The 17,518-nt window shown below is 46.4% G+C and overlaps 1 protein-coding gene across 8 annotated transcripts in view; it reads left to right on the forward strand.

Moving 5' to 3' along the window:
* The window catches only part of tp63 (tumor protein p63), a 116,627-nt gene that overhangs the window by 16,310 nt on the left and 82,799 nt on the right, over positions 1 to 17,518 (forward strand). For 6 of the 8 annotated variants that reach the window (XM_045697484.1, XM_045697486.1, XM_045697485.1 and 3 more), the window contains exons 2-3: positions 12,061 to 12,198; positions 12,495 to 12,630. In XM_045697484.1, coding sequence (XP_045553440.1) covers positions 12,061 to 12,198; positions 12,495 to 12,630 — 274 coding nt within the window. Of the gene's footprint in view, positions 1 to 3,770; positions 3,831 to 12,060; positions 12,199 to 12,494; positions 12,631 to 12,682; positions 12,726 to 17,518 lie in introns of those variants that run through there. The other 2 variants (XM_045697488.1, XM_045697490.1) reach the window with 2 other exon arrangements.

Genomic DNA, 17,518 nt, shown 5'->3' on the forward strand with positions numbered 1-17,518 from the left:
TTAGTTTTAAGTCTAATACTGCGGGTAATGGAGTCGCCAATGACTAGGGTTTTCAATTTGTCAGAGCTAATGGTGGGAGCCGTCGGCGTCTCAGACCCCACAACGGGAGGAGTAGAGACCAGAGAAGTCTCGGCCTCCGACTCCGACTCGCTTAATGGGGAGAACCGGTTGAAAGTTTCTGTCGGCTGAATAAGCGACACCGGTTGAGCATTCCTACAGCGTTTCCCTCCAGAAGCCATGAGAAGGATGTCCGGCTGCGGGGACCGTGCGAGGGGGTTTATACTAACGTTACTATCTGTACTTACTGGTGGCACAGACGCTGTTTCATCCTTTCCTACACTGAAATTACCCTTGCCTAACGATCGCGTCTGAAGCTGGGCTTGCAGCACAGCTATCCTTGCCGTAAGGTGATCGTTCTCCTGTATATTATAAGTACAACGACTGCAATTAGAAGGCATCATGTTAATGTTACTTAGCTTCGGCTGTTTGAAGTCCTGACGAACCATGTCCAGATAAAACCTCCGGGGTGAAAAAGTTGAATGAAAAAAGTTGAGTGAGGGAAAAAGTAAAAATATACGGTAATGAAAAAGTAAAAAACCGTCAGGTAGCAAAGTAAGATCGGCAACAAAACGCAAAGGAGCTTAAACTAGTCTGCAAGTATTACAACGTGTTCTCACCGGGTGGAAATATTTACAATATTCATATTGTAACGGATCATTAATAAGCAGAAAACCCAATCCCTTCACACAGGGATCCATCTTGTGATATAAGCCTGAAGAGACAACTGTTAGTCCTCTACAACAGAGAGACATGATAAACCTGAAGAGACAGCTGTTTGTCCTCTGCAACAAAGGAGAGACATGATTAGAAGGTTAAAGGTAAAGATGAAAAGGATTTACAGTGTCTTGCGAAAGTATTCACCCCCTTTGGCATTTTACCTATTTTGTTGCCTTACAACCTGGAAATAAAATAGATTTTTGTGGGGTTTGTACTATTTGATTTACACAACATGCCTACCACTTTGAATATTTTGAATATTTTTTTATTGTGAAGCAAACAAGAAATAAGACAAAAAAATTTAAAACTTAAGCGTGCATAACTATTCACCCCCCAAAGTCAATACTTTGTAGAGCCACCTTTCACAGCTATTACAGCTGCAAGTCTCTTGGGGTATGTCTCTTAAGCTTGGCACATCTAGCCACTGGGATTTTTGCCCATTCTTCAAGGCAAAACTGCTCCAACTCCTTACATTTACATTTTACATTTTAGTCATTTAGCAGACGCTCTTATCCAGAGCGACTTACAAATTGGTGCATTCACCTATAATATCCAGTGGAACAACCACTTTACAATAGTGCATCTAAATCTTTTAAGGGGGGGGTTAGAAGGATTAATTTATCCTATCCCAGGTATTCCTTGAAGAGGTGGGGTTTCAGGTGTCTCCGGAAGGTGGTGATTGACTCCGCTGTCCTGGCGTCGTGAGGGAGCTTGTTCCACCATTGGGGTGCCAGAGCAGCGAACAGTTTTGACTGGGCTAAGCGGGAACTGTGCTTCCTCAGAGGTAGGGAGGCGAGCAGGCCAGAGGTGGATGAACGGAGTGCCCTTGTTTGGGTGTAGGGCCTGATCAGAGCCTGAAGGTACGGAGGTGCCGTTCCCCTCACAGCTCCGTAGGCAAGCACCATGGTCTTGTAGCGGATGCGAGCTTCGACTGGAAGCCAGTGGAGAGAGCGGAGGAGCGGGGTGACGTGAGAGAACTTGGGAAGGTTGAACACCAGACGGGCTGCGGCGTTCTGGATGAGTTGTAGGGGTTTAATGGCACAGGCAGGGAGCCCAGCCAACAGCGAGTTGCAGTAATCCAGACGGGAGATGACAAGTGCCTGGATTAGGACCTGCGCCGCTTCCTGTGTGAGGCAGGGTCGTACTCTGCGAATGTTGTAGAGCATGAACCTACAGGATCGGGTCACCGCCTTGATGTTGGTGGAGAACGACAGGGTGTTGTCCAGGGTCACGCCAAGGCTCTTAGCACTCTGGGAGGAGGACACAAGGGAGTTGTCAACCGTGATGGCGAGATCATGGAACGGGCAGTCCTTCCCCGGGAGGAAGAGCAGCTCCGTCTTGCCGAGGTTCAGCTTGAGGTGGTGATCCGTCATCCACACTGATATGTCTGCCAGACATGCAGAGATGCGATTCGCCACCTGGTTGTCAGAAGTGTGATGGGTTCCGTTGGTGTACAGCAATCTTTAAGTCATACCACAGATTCTCAATTGGATTGAGGTCTGGGCTTTAAATAGGCCATTCCAATACATTTAAATGTTTCCCCTTAAACCACTCGAGTGTTGCTTTAGAAGTATGCTTAGGGTCATTGTCCTGCTGGAAGGCGAACCTCTGTCCCAGTTTCAAATCTCTGGAAGACTGAAACAGGTTTCCCTCAAGAATTTCCCTGTATTTAGCGCTATCCATCATTCCTTCAATTCTGACATTTCCCAGTCCCTGCCGATGAAAAACATCCCCACAGCATGATGCCGCCACCACCATGCTTCACTGTGGGGATGGTATTCTTGGGATGATGTGAGGTGTTGGGTTTGCGCCAGACATAGCGTTTTCCTTGATGGCCAAAAAGCTCAATTTTAGTCTCATCTGACCAGAGTACCTTCTTCCATATGTTTGGGGAGTCTCCCACATGCCTTTTGGCGAACACCAAATGTGTTTGCTTATTTTTTTCTTAAAGTAATGGCTTTTTTCTGGCCACTCTTCTGTAAAGCCCAGCTTTGTGTAGTTTATGGCTTCAAGTGGTCCTTCACCTTTATTTAACCAGGTAGGCCAGTTGAGAACAAGTTCTCATTTACAACTGCGACCTAGCCAATGTAACCGATGTGAAATGGCTAGTTAGTTAGCGGTGGTGTGCGCTAATAGCGTTTCAATCAGTGACGTCACTCGCTCTGAGACCTTGAAGTAGGGTTTCCCCTTGCGTTGCAAGAGCCGCGGCTTTTGTGGCGCGATGGGTAACGATGCTTCGTGGGTGTCAGTTGTTGATGTGTGCAGAAGGTCCCTGGTTCGAGCCCGGGTTGGGGCGAAGAGAGGGACGGAACCTACACTTTTACACCAAGATAAAGCAAAACAGTGTGACAAAAAACAACACAGAGTTACACATAGGATAAACAAAAGTACAGTCAATAACACCATAGAAAAATCTACATACGGTGTGTGCAAATGGAGTTAGGAGGTAAGGCAATACATAGGCCATAGTAGTGAACCTGCCAAGAGTACCCCACTGAAGTACCCCTGAAGTACCCCGGAAGTACCCCTGAAGTACCCCCCAAAGTACCCTCAGAGCACGCCCGAAGTACCCCCTCATTTGCATTTTACTAGTAGTCCTATGGTTTCATACGTTTTCTCAAGTACCCCATGTGGATAGGCCAAGTACCCCCAGGGTTCCTAGTACCCCTGGTGGGAACCGCCTTAAAGTATCTAGCTAGTATTAGTGTACCAAGTTTGATACTTGTATCATAAAGTGGAACGAGCTCGGGTATATTTGGTTCTAATGCGCTGGACTATGTACACCAAGGGCCACCATTTTTTATTAATTAATTAATACAAGTTTTGATGTCAAATATTAAGCAACCTTTTCTAAACATGTTTTGTTTTTACATAAAGTTTAGGCCTAAAAATCTACGAGGGGCCTCTTCAAATAATCTGTCAGTGGTCGGTTTGTTATTGTTGACAGGTGCATAAAGTTTGAGTTGAATTGAATCTCAGAAAGCAGCGCTGAAAGTTTTATGCATGCATTGCGAACCCAGCTTGTAGCTAATATTATCTCTGCAAATTGTAAAGTAAGTGTATTTTTTTACTATTACAATATTTAGTTGAAGCATGTTTTAATTTTGTGTGAATGTGCGCGAATCAAATAGTGTGTAAAAAGTACGTCGTGCATGACTTGCTAGCTGTCTGGCAGTCAATGTTTCTGTTTATACATAACTAACCTTAAATAGTTTATTACAATTACAGGGAAGTTACATTTGTATTAACGTAGCTAGCTAATGCTGATTTAATCATTTATAACACGTTAATGTGATACGTTTTACTGTAGGTCCTGAAAATATTTAGGTGATAAAGTCAAGGTGTAAACTCCCCCACCACCACAAGCTGGAAACAGCTCTGATTTCAACTTCAGCTGGTCTTCAGGAGATGTTTCCGTGCACCGCCAGGGTCTATAGCTAGTTCAGCATGCATAATAAAACATGTAGCCTAGGCCTACATGCTCAAAAACACAAAAGACTGAACTACGCATGTCCTGCGTAAAATACAAGAGGATTTAGTTTTCTTCTGTATACAATAGGTAAGTGGAAAAGTAGAGGGGGGGGTTGGATGTGCACTCTGAGTGAAAAGACAACTGACCTGCTAGCATGTCTCTTGTACACGAGTCCCAAATGGTATCATATTCCCTATGTAGTGCGCATTGTTTGACCAAGGGACCGTAAGGCTCTGGTCAAAAGTAGTGCACTTCCATAGGGAATAGGGATGCAATTTGGGACTCGTATACCCAGTGTGCGTCTCTCTCTCTGCCAAATCACTATCTATTGACTACACAGTGGGTTGAAAGAAGCTTTTCTACCTTATGACAGGCTTGGCAGCACCTTGTTGTCCTAGTAATGCAACTGGAGCGTATGTCCCCCACAGCCTCGCAAACCACCACACCTCTTTAGCGCATAAGGAGGGGGAGGAGGAGGAGGAGGAGGAGGAGAACTGCCAAGCCAGGTTTTTTTGGGGGGGGAAAGGGAGATGTACTTTGAACACAGCAAAGTTAGCTAGAAGATATATTACAATTGACTCAGACCTGTAGCCTGAAGAAATTGGCTAAAACGGAAAGACAGCAGGATTAAATGGATACAGCAATAGGGCTAGGCCTAGATGCTGGATGAGGTTCATGAGTGTCGCAATAGCTTTGCACCGGCACACCTCTTTTTTTTTTTTTTTAAGGGAGTGATTTACAGTAAGTGGCCTATTCAGTGGTTATGTTTACAGCCAGTCAAATGCTTGGACTAGTTACTGTCTGCAGAAGAGAGAGAGTGTTGAATCCCTTTCCTCATTAGTGGCTCAGACCTGATGTTAATGGGACAAAGACAGTAGAAATGTCAGCTGATTTTTAAATGGATAAATGACAGGTCTAGATGCTGGATCAGGTTGTCATGGTTAAATGACAGGTCTAGATGCTGGATCAGGTTGTCATGGATAAATTACAGGTCGAGATGCTGGTTGATGTTGTCATGGATAAATGACAGGTCTAGATGCTGGATCAGGTTGTCATGGATAAATGACAGGCTTAGATGCTGGTTGATGTTGTCATGGATAAATGACAGGTCTAGATGCTGGCCCCACAGAGCCCCAGGACAGCAACACAATTAAACCCAACCAAATCATGAGAAAACAAAAAGATAATTACGTGACACATCGGAAATAATGAATAATTAACAAACTAGAATGCTTTTTCGGCCTGAACAGAGAGTACACAGCGGCAGAATACCTGACCACTGTGACTGACCCAAATTTAAGGAAAGCTTTGACTATGTACAGACTCAGTGAGCAGAGCCTTGCTATTGAGAAAGGCCGCCGTAGGCAGACCTGGCTCTCAAGAGAAGACAGGCTATGTGCAACACTGCCCACAAAATGATGTGGAAACTGAGGTGCACTTCCTAACATCCTGTCAAATGTATGACCATATTAGAGACACATATTTCCCTCAGATTACACAGATCCACAAAGAATTTGAAAACAAATCCAGTTTTGATAAACTCCCATATCTACTGGGTGAAATACCACAGTGTTTCATCACAGCAGAAAGATTTGTGACCTGTTGCCACAAGAAAATGTCAACCAGTGAAGAACAAACACCATTGTAAATACAACCCATATTTATGTTTATTTATTTTCCCTTTTGTACTTTAACTATTTGTACATCGTTACATCACTCTATATATACATAATATGACATTTGTAATGTCTTTATTCTTTTGGGACTTTTATAAGTGTAATGTTTACTGTTCATTTTTTTTGTGTTTATTTCACTTTTGTTTATTATCTATTCTACTTGCTTTGGTAATGTTAACGTACGTTTCCCATGCCAATAAAGCCGTTTGAATTGAATTGAGACAGAGGATTCAAGTAGCGGAGTAAACAATAAAATGGACGTTACACACACACACACACAGCGTTTTCATTCAGCAAATATTGAACCTAGTTCAGTGCAGAAATGTGGTAATAAACTACAGTAACCATAATCCATTGCAGAGATTTGGAACCCTTCGGGAGCACAGGCACGTGCCACCTCAGATTTGTCCTGTAAATAAAAAAAATAAAAAAGTTATTTCTCTGTAATAGTATTAGCCACTAAGCTGGCATGGTTGGTAGACTATAGAAAAAGCAAGCAACTAAATGTACTGAATAAGACTCACTCCTTTTAATCAAGAGTATTGAGTTTCTTTAAAAACAGCCATCAGTCAGGAGGAGACTGCTCAGGAGGTATGCTTAGATATGCAGAAAAATAGACATATTATTCAGCGTAATGATTATGGCTCTGGATTGCTGCAGTAAAAAGCTGTTTCAGGTGTTTGAAAAATGTACAATTCTCTAATTTACGAATAATCTCATTGAATAAAAACAAAGTAAGATACACAACTGAAATATTTTTGTAATTATGATTTTCAATGTTTTTGCATTTGAATGTTCACTATTTTTGGCTATGGAATTTCCATTAAAAATCTATAATCATTTTCTTTTTTTTTTTAAATGTCATTATTTAATAATGAATTTTGTGTTTACATGTTTTTATTTTTTATTTTATTGAAACCAAAATCGCTTATTTATTTTTAACTAATGAAACTGAACCGACCGCAAAAAACCCACAAATCACTCAGTACCGCATAGTGAGACACAATGTGTTTAAGATTCTTCATAGCTGTAGTTCAACCTCCTACAGGTCTAGTTTCCAAACCCCCAAATGCCCCACTTGGTACACACACACGCTCTCCACACACACACTCTTGTGTTGTGTGTCCCTGCTTAGAGTACATTATGATTAGCCCGGCTCAGATGATGGGCTTCATTACAAAATGCCTGACTGTGTTGTTGAATAAGGTATTCATATCTTCTCTCTCTACCCCCCCCCTACACATAACAGAATGTTGGGGAATTCCACCCTCCACCCGGGCCCTCAAATAGTGGCAGCTTCAGATTATGCCCCCCCCCCCCCCCTTGCCCACACACACACACACACACACACACACACACACACACACACACACAGCCCCCCGTACAGCTGTACACATGCCAGGCGTTTGGGAATCTCAGTGCTGTGGTATCATATACACCGTGTGGGGATTTCCGACTGGCTGTGTGTTCGACTCACACACAGATGACAGCAGCAGCGGAGTGTGCCTGGCTGCCGCTTGAACAATGGAACTTTCTCTGACACTGCTGCTCCAGACTGCCCCAGACTGCTCAAGACTGCTCCAGGCTGCCCCAGACTGCTCCAGGCTGCTGCAGGCTGCTCCAGACTGCTCCAGACGGCTCCAGACAGCTCCAGGCTGCTCCAGGCTGCTCCAGGCTGCTCCAGACTGCCCCAGGCTGCTCCAGACTGCTCCAGGCTGCTCCAGACTGCTCCAGACTGCCCCAGACTGCTCCAGACTGCTCCTGGCTGCTCCAGACTGCCCCAGGCTGCTCCAGGCTGCTCCAGACTGCTCCAGACTGCTCCAGACTGCTCCTGGCTGCTCCAAACTGCTCCAGGCTGCTCCAGACTGCTCCAGGCTGCTCCAGGCTGCTCCAGACTGCTCCAGACTGCTGTAGTGTTACAGAGGGGAGCAGGTCAATGTAGTCCAACCTACCTCACTGACTTCCTTCCTTCCTTCCTTCCTTCCTTCCTTCCTTCCTTCCTTCCTTCCTTCCTTCCTTCCTTCCTTCCTTCCTTCCTTCCTTCCTTCCTTCCTTCCTTCCTTCCTTCCTCCCATCCTTCCTTCCTTCCTTCCTTCTTCTTTTTTCCCGGTCTCTCTGAATGAGCTGTTCAGTACACATTATTCACCTTTTTATGTAGATGGACAACATGATCCTCAGTGCCATGACAATGGAGCTCTTCACGAGTATGTTTTCTGCTGGATGTCTTTAACGCTACGATATTTATACCTCCCCTATAAATTCATATTTTTTTTTAAATCCAACTTTTTACAACCTTTCTGCTCTTAACCGTTCACGGCTATGGGCTCTGCTTCTACCTCCCTAGTATGAAATGACTAGGAGGTTCATCCATTGTATAAAGCACAGTTAGTTACTGTGTGGAAGTTACATTAGTTTGTTAGGATGTTCCCCTCCTCTCTTCCCTGCAGGTTTAGAGACCTGACCCTCCCCACCTGTCCTCAGAGTTATTTGTTTCATCCTATAGCTTGTTCTCTCTCCGTCATCTTTTTAAATAGTGAACCAACTTATATTTTCAGCACTTTTATTTCCCTGACTGATCAAAACTCGTCATCTCACGCTCTGTAACGCCCTGGCCATAGAGAGGGGTTTTTGTTCTTTATTTTGGTTAGGCCAGGGTGTTACATTAGGTGGGCGTTCTATGTTCCTTTTTCTATGTTTTTGTATTTCTTTGTTTTGGGCCGTGTGTGGCTCCCAATCAGGCACAGCTGTAGTTCGTTGTTGCTGATTAGGAGTCACACATAAGTAGCCTATTTTTCCTTTGGGTTTTGGTGGGTGATTGTTTTCTGTCTCGTTCGTTTTTGACCAGACAGGACTGTTTGCTATCGTTGCTGTTTTATGTTTTGTTTATAGTGGTTCATTTTATTAAATATTCATAATGAATCCACAACCTCCGCTGCATCTTGGTTTTCTTGCGATGACAGCTGTTACACGCTGTCTCTCTGCAGCAGACATATAGTGAGCGATATGTTTGGAACATTAAATCACACGATCAAATCACAATACAAGTAGAATCGTGATAATTGTGAGAATCGCAAAACAGATCGAATCGGCACCTAAGTATCGTGTTATTAATATCGTATCGTGAGGTCCCTGGCAATTCCCAGCCCTAATTATTATGGTGTTCCTGTCTCTTCCTGCAGGTTGAGAGACCCGTCCTCCCACCTGTCCTGGTAGTTATGGTATTTGGTTATGGTTATGCTAGTTAGTTACGGTAGTTAGTTACGGTAGTTAGTTATAGTTACTAGTTAGTGATGATGTATTTCTCTCTTCCTGCAGGTTGAGAGACCCGTCCTCCCACCTGTCCTGGACAGAGTGTTATGGAAGTTACTTACAGGAAACTTTCAGTGTAAACTTAAACAACCAAAACCAGATATAAACTATGTAGAAAAGATAATGGACTTATATATATATATATATATTTAAATAATATAATCTTTGAGAACTAACAGTCACCTAAATATAAGTATAGAAGAATAGATTTTTATGTTTGAGCAAAAAGAACAGCGTTAATCGTGGCAAAATGCATAGAATTGCAGTACATTTGCTTTTAAAACTGCAGCATGCTATCTGACGTTAGCAAGTTATTGATTTCATAAACCTTATTTCTAAGGCTACATATATTAATATGGGCTATTTTCAGCTCTTTCCTGGGTAGTTTATCAGAGATAGACATAATACTGAAAAGAGAAAACAAAGAAAGAGAAGAAAATATACATTCAGCAGTCCATTAATCAATTGGGGGGTATGTGTGTTCTGCAGCGTTGAAGCTACGAACCCATAGGTTTAGCTCTCTCATCCCTTCCAGGCTTATGGGAGGGAAGGTGGACAATGAGCCTGTCATATCATAAAAAAAACATTTTTGACATTTAGCAGACGCTCTTATCCAGAGCGACTTACAGTAGTGAATGCATACATTTCATACATTTTTTTTTTTTTCTGTGCTGGCCCCCTGTGGGAATTGAACCCACAACCCTGGCGTTGCAAACACCATGCTCTACCAACTGAGCTACAGGGAGGCTAATCAGATATAAGCAATGTCCCAATGCACTTTCCTCTTCTGGCGCACCGCTTCGGGATAGTCCTCGTTGAGCAAGATGTGCGTTTCTCTCAAGTTCTTGTCTCTTTCCTTGAACCTCATGAACTTGACCAATATCGACCTGGGCCTGCTGTGGGTTTTCCAGTCCTGTGGGCGCGCTTCAGTTTCTCCGTGATCATTTCCCTCACTTTGTCCTCAGACTCCATCCAAGTCTCGTGGAGGTTCTGCAATTCCGTCTACAACAATGTTGTTCCACCTTGATTGTCCCTCGAGATAATCTGATTTCTCCGTCATTGTTATCACGGATTCACATACAGAACTGATGTCCTCTCTCAATGACTTACAGATTGCTGTCATCCTTCCGTTCTCCTGTTTAAACTCATCGTCCTGACCCTGGGAAAACTGCAAACTGTCCTTTAGGTCCTGGACCTCTCTGGTCTGGTGGTCCATTCTTTTATTAGTTGGCTCCACCAGTATTTTGGACAAAACAACTTCAAGTTATTTTCTTGTTGTAACAACTGCTTGTAGAATTATTTTTGATTGTTTTAAAAGATCCTTCACCTTTGATAGAGAGACACCCAGGGTCCTCAATGGTACTCCCACCGGCTTTGGTCTTTGTCATGGTAGCAATGTAGGCTACGCTGTTACTCATAGTTTCAGACAGGGCAGGTCACAGGGGAGATGGAAACCGCAACAAACAGCAGGGATCTAGACAGCCGGAAGCCCCGGGACAACAAGCAGCAGGGATCTAGACAGCCGGAAGCCCCGGGACAACAAGCAGCAGGGATCTAGACAGCCGGAAGCCCCGGGACAACAAGCAGCAGGGATCTAGACAGCCGGAAGCTCCGGGACAACAAGCAGCAGGGATCTAGTCAGCCGGAAGCCCCGGGTCAACAAGCAGCAGGGATCTAGTCAGCTGGAAGCCCCGGGACAACAAGCAGCAGGGATCTAGACAGCCGGAAGCCCCGAGTCAACAAGCAGTAGGGATCTAGACAGCCGGAAGCCCCGGGACAACAAGCAGCAGGGATCTAGACAGCTGGAAGCCCCGGGACAACAAGCAGCAGGGATCTAGTCAGCCGGAAGCCCCGGGACAACAAGCAGCAGGGATCTAGACAGCCGGAAGCCCCGGGACAACAAGCAGCAGGGATCTAGACAGCCGGAAGCCCCGGGACAACAAGCAGCAGGGATCTAGACAGCCGGAAGCCCCGGGACAACAAGCAGCAGGGATCTAGACAGCCGGAAGCCCCGGGACAATCCGCAGTCCCAGCCATAAGTGTAATAAACTAAGAGCAGCTCTAGATGCACTACATGTTGGCTGAAAGTACACTACATGACCAACAGTATGTGGTCACCTGCTCATCAAACATCTCATTCTAAAATCATGGTCATTAATATGGAGTTGGTCCCCCCCCTTTTGCTGCTATAACAGCCTCCACTCTTCTGGGAAGTCTTTCCACTAGATGTTGGAACATTGCTGCTATAACAGCCTCCTCTCTTCTGGGAAGGCTTTCCACTAGATGTTGGTACATTGCTGCTATAACAGCCTCCACTCTTCTGGGAAGGCTTTCCACTAGATGTTGGAACATTGCTGCTATAACAGCCTCCACTCTTCTGGGAAGGCTTTCCACTAGACGTGGGAACATTGCTGCTATAACAGCCTCCACTCTTCTGGGAAGGCTTTCCACTAGATGTGGGAACATTGCTGCTATAACAGCCTCCACTCTTCTGGGAAGGCTTTCCACTAGACGTGGGAACATTGCTGCTATAACAGCCTCCACTCTTCTGGGAAGGCTTTCCACTAGATGTTGGAACATTGCTGCTATAACAGCCTCCACTCTTCTGGGAAGGCTTTCCACTAGACGTGGGAACATTGCTGCTATAACAGCCTCCACTCTTCTGGGAAGGCTTTCCACTAGATGTTGGAACATTGCTGCTATAACAGCCTCCACTCTTCTGGAAAGGCTTTCCACTAGATGTTGGAACATTTCTGCAGGGACTTGTCCTGGACGGAGAGTTCTAGTAGTTAGTGACGGTGTTCCTTTATCTCTCTCCTCCTGCAGGTATAGAGACCCCTCCTCCTGTTTGTCCTGGACGGAGAGTTCCTTCCTGGCCTCCATAATGTCACAGAACCAATCAGAACAGAGCTCTGACATCCTCAGTCAGGATGTGTTTAACCAGCTACTGGAGATGCTGGACCAGTGAGTCCACACACACACACACACACACACACACACACACACACCACACACACACACACACACACCACACACCACACACCACACACACACCACACACACACACACACACACACACACACACACACACACACACACACACACACACACACCACACACACACACACACACACACACCACACACCACACACACACCACACACACACCACACACCACACACCACACACAACACACACACACACACCACACCACACAGTTCTAAACCTAGTTAAATCAGTGTGTGTGTGTGTGTTTCTCAGGTCTGCATTCCACTCGTCGCAGCCCATAGAGCTGAACTTCTCAGACAGCCCTGTAGACGGAGATGGACCAGCAGGGGATACCATCCAGATCAGCATGGACTGCATTAGCATGCACGAGGGACAGGAATCTCTGTCTGTAAGTACATGTAACAGTAAAGCACCCACGTACTGTACAATATTCAGATCTGCATGGACTGCATTAGCATGCACGAGGGACAGGAATCTCTGTCTGTAAGTACATGTAACAGTAAAGCACCCACGTACTGTACAATATTCAGATCTGCATGGACTCTACTATCTGACCAGCCTCTACCTGTGAGTACTGGACTGGGACAAGGCTAAATAGGTACAGTACATTATAATATTACAATACTATAGATAACCTACTGGGAAATGTCACAAATGTAAAAATACAAATTATTTATTTATAGTCTCACAAGAACACACCAGGCGGTGTAGAGGGCAATAGACCAAGCTGGGGGGGGGGTAAGTCTCACAAGAACACACCAGGCGGTGTAGAGGGCAATAGACCGAACTGGGGGGGTAAGTCTCACAAGAACACACCAGGCGGTGTAGAGGGCAATAGACCGAGCTGGGGGGGTAAGTCTCACAAGAACACACCTGGCGGTGTAGAGGTTAATAGACCGAACTGGGGGGGTAAGTCTCACAAGAACACACCTGGCGGTGTAGAGGGCAATAGACCGAACTGGGGGGGTAAGTCTCACAAGAACACACCAGGCGGTGTAGAGGGCAATAGACCGAACTGTGGGGGTAAGTCTCACAAGAACACACCAGGCGGTGTAGAGGGCAATAGACCGAGCTGGGGGGGTAAGTCTCACAAGAACACACCTGGCGGTGTAGAGGTTAATAGACCGAACTGGGGGGGTAAGTCTCACAAGAAAACACCTGGCGGTGTAGAGGGCAACAATGGAATTAGTAAATAGAATAGCAAGACCTTTTAGAGGCGGGTCCAGAACCAAACCCAGAGTTCTGATTAGGCTAGGGAGCATTTGGTTATTTCAATTGTAGATTAGAATGTCAGTACATTAAATCAAATCAAATGTTATTGGTCACATACACATGGTTAGCAGGTGTTAATGTTAATTGTAGATTAGAATGTCAGTACATTAGGAGGCCAATGACATCATCTCCTTTGTTTTGTTGACATTGTGAGGGCCCTCACCTTAGGAGGCCAATGACAGACAGTCATCGATGAAGTTTGATGTTGGGAACATCATGAATTCATGCAGCAAACCATTTCTGTTGACCTGTTCACCATACAGTCACAGATGGTGTGATATTATCTTTTGAAAAGAGCCCTGATTTGCTGTTTGCCATAAAGTCACATGACCTAGAAAAGTGGAACATCTTTGCATTTACATTTTAGCAGACGCTCTTATCCAGAGCGACTTACAGTAGTGAATGCATACATTTTTCCTGTGCTGGCCCCCCATGGGAATCGAACCCACAACCTTAGCGTTGCAAACACTATGCTCTACCAACTGAGCTACAGGGGAAGCTGTAGCCAAACACACGGGTCAGTCAGCTGTGTCTTTCTGACATCAGTTAGCCGCCATGCCCTCTACACTATTGTAGATGAGGTGAATTCTCCCCTGCTCCCAATGGAGGAGTGCTGTTGTCCAGCAGCAGAGCAGTGTGGGGAACTAAGTAATGCTGCTACAACTTCATCGTGTTTGCCTCAGAGAGGGGCTGTTCTGCTCTCTCTCTCTGTCTCTGTCTCTGTCTCTCTGTCTCTCTCTCTGTGTCTCTCTCTGTCTGTGTCTCTCTCTCTCTCTGTCTGTCTCTCTCTCTGTGTCTCTCTCTCTCTCTGTCTCTCTGTCTCTCTCTCTGTCTCTCTCTCTCTCTGTCTCTCTCTCTCTCTGTCTCTCTCTCTCTCTCTCGATATAGTGATTAATACCGCGCACCCACCTTCCTCATCAACTCCACCCACCTTCCTCGTCACCTCCACCCACCTTCCGCTCCACCTCCACCAAGGGAGGGGCGTGGTACGTGGGCACGCAGCGTCGTGTGGGGCTGAACATGGCAGGGTGCCAATCACCAATGCCTGCCGCCCAGCCTGCTGCCCAGCCTGCCGCCCAACCCGATTATTACCTAGTTAGACCCAGCCTCTCCTTCCCCCAAAATCACCTCCCTCCTACAGAGGTGTCTCTCTCTCTCTCTTTCATGAGTTGTTAGAATGCCGTTCTGTTGATGGCCCTGGGGGAATGGTTGTTTTGTGGAGGGTTTCATGTTTCATTTGAAATTCCTCTTCTTCTGGTAGGTTCCCCCCCCACCCCCCCATAGCTGCAGGGCAGCAATTTAACGCAGCACCTGCCTCCCTCAGAGGTCCCGTCTCTCGCTCTGTCTCTCTCTCTCTGTGTGTGTGTGTGTGTGTCACCTCTACCTGGGTGGGGAACGGGGGAGGAGGAGAGAAAAGGCTCATGGGGGGAGGGTAGAATAACACGAAGGAATGTGTCAGAAACAGTGGCATGAGAAAGGCTATATCCTACCCTAAACAGCTGATTGAACAGCCTGATAAAGCTGTGATCAGCTGAGCGTGGTCGGGCCAACACAGAGCTGAGCGTGGCAGACTGAGAAAGAAGATACATCTCAAATAGTACCATAATCGCTATAAAGTTCATTATATTTGACCAGAGCTCTATCTCCAATCCCTTTAGGCTCTGGTCAAAAGCAGTGAACTATATAGGGAATATGGTGCCATTTGGGAGACAGGATAAAGACTGAGACTGAGAGGTCCCTGTTAGAGACAGGATGTAGACTGAGAGGTCCCTGTTAGAGACAGGATGGGGACTGAGACTGAGAGGTCCCTGTTAGAGACAGGATGGAGACTGAGACTGAGAGGTCCCTGTTAGAGACAGGATGTAGACTGAGACTGAGAGGTCCCTGTTAGAGACAGGATGTAGACTGAGAGGTCTCTGTTAGAGACAGGATGTAGACTGAGACTGAGAGGTCCCTGTTAGAGACAGGATGAGGACTGAGAGGTCCCTGTTAGAGACAGGATGTAGACTGAGAGGTCCCTGTTAGAGACAGGATGAGGACTGAGAGGTCCCTGTTAGAGACAGGATGAGGACTGAGACTGAGAGGTCCCTGTTAGAGACAGGATGTAGACTGAGAGGTCCCTGTTAGAGACAGGATGTAGACTGAGAGGTCTCTGTTAGAGACAGGATGTAGACTGAGACTGAGAGGTCCCTGTTAGAGACAGGATGTAGACTGAGAGGTCCCTGTTAGAGACAGGATGTAGACTGAGACTGAGAGGTCCCTGTTAGAGACAGGATGAGGACTGAGAGGTCCCTGTTAGAGGCAGGATGGAGACTGAGAGGTCCCTGCTAGAGACAGGGTGTAGACTGAGACTGAGAGGTCCCTGTTAGAGACAGGATGTCGACTGAGAGGTCCCTGTTAGAGACAGGATGTGGACTGAGAGGTCCCTGTTAGAGACAGGATGAGGACTGAGAGGTCCCTGTTAGAGACAGGATGAGGACTGAGACTGAGAGGTCCCTGTTAGAGACAGGATGTAGATTGAGAGGTCCCTGTTAGAGACAGGATGTAGACTGAGAGGTCTCTGTTAGAGACAGGATGTAGACTGAGACTGAGAGGTCCCTGTTAGAGACAGGATGTAGACTGAGAGGTCCCTGTTAGAGACAGGATGTAGACTGAGACTGAGAGGTCCCTGTTAGAGACAGGATGAGGACTGAGAGGTCCCTGTTAGAGACAGGATGGAGACTGAGAGGTCCCTGCTAGAGACAGGATGTAGACTGAGACTGAGAGGTCCCTGTTAGAGACAGGATGAGGACTGAGAGGTCCCTGTTAGAGACAGGATGTGGACTGAGAGGTCCCTGCTAGAGACAGGATGTAGACTGAGACTGAGAGGTCCCTGTTAGAGACAGGATGAGGACTGAGAGGTCCCTGTTAGAGACAGGATGTGGACTGAGAGGTCCCTGCTAGAGACAGGATGTAGACTGAGACTGAGAGGTCCCTGTTAGAGACAGGATGTAGACTGAGACTGAGAGGTCTCTGTTAGAGACAGGATGTGGACTGAGCAGGATAGTGATTCACAGCAGCGTTGTTCTGTCACCATGCGGAGGAGTGGCTCTTATTGCATGTCTGGAATCACCCGCCTACCTTCAGTACACCTCTCAGGCGTTACATTGCTGTAAGAATTTCCTATAATAACAATACAACTATTGGAATTTCAATTTAACTATTATAACTAATAATAGTCCCTTTTTTCAAGGTATGCCTGATTCTTTTGCCTTCTGTTTTCACGTCAAATCAAATCAAATGTATTTATAAAGCCCTTTTTACATCAGCTGATATATCAAAGTGCTGTACAGAAACCCAGACTAAACCCCCCCAAACAGCAAGTAATGCAGGTGTAGAAGCACGGTGGCTAAGGAAAAACTCCCTAGAAAGGCCAGAACCTAGGAAGAAACCTAGAGAGGAACCAGGCTCTGAGTGGTGGCCAGGAAAAACTCCCTAGAAAGGCCAGAACCTAGGAAGAAACCTAGAGAGGAACCAGGCTATGAGGGGTGGCCAGTCCTCTTCTGGCTGTGCCGGGAGGAGAGGAACCAGGCTATGAGGGGTGGCCAGTCCTCTTCTGGCTGTGCCGGGTGGAGAGGAACCAGGCTATGAGGGGTGGCCAGTCCTCTTTTGGCTGTGCCGGGTGGAGAGGAACCAGGCTATGAGGGGTGGCCAGTCCTCTTCTGGCTGTGCCGGGAGGAGAGGAACCAGGCTATGAGGGGTGGCCAGTCCTCTTCTGGCTGTGCCGGGTGGAGAGGAACCAGGCTACGAGGGGTGGCCAGTCCTCTTTTGGCTGTGCCGGGAGGAGAGGAACCAGGCTATGAGGGGTGGCCAGTCCTCTTCTGGCTGTGCCGGGTGGAGAGGAACCAGGCTATGAGGGGTGGCCAGTCCTCTTCTGTCTGTGCCGGGTGGAGAGGAACCAGGCTATGAGGGGTGGCCAGTCCTCTTTTGGCTGTGCCGGGTGGAGAGGAACCAGGCTATGAGGG

Source organism: Salmo salar, chromosome ssa16 (assembly GCF_905237065.1).
Source record: "Salmo salar chromosome ssa16, Ssal_v3.1, whole genome shotgun sequence".
Classification (NCBI taxonomy): Eukaryota; Metazoa; Chordata; class Actinopteri; order Salmoniformes; family Salmonidae; genus Salmo; species Salmo salar.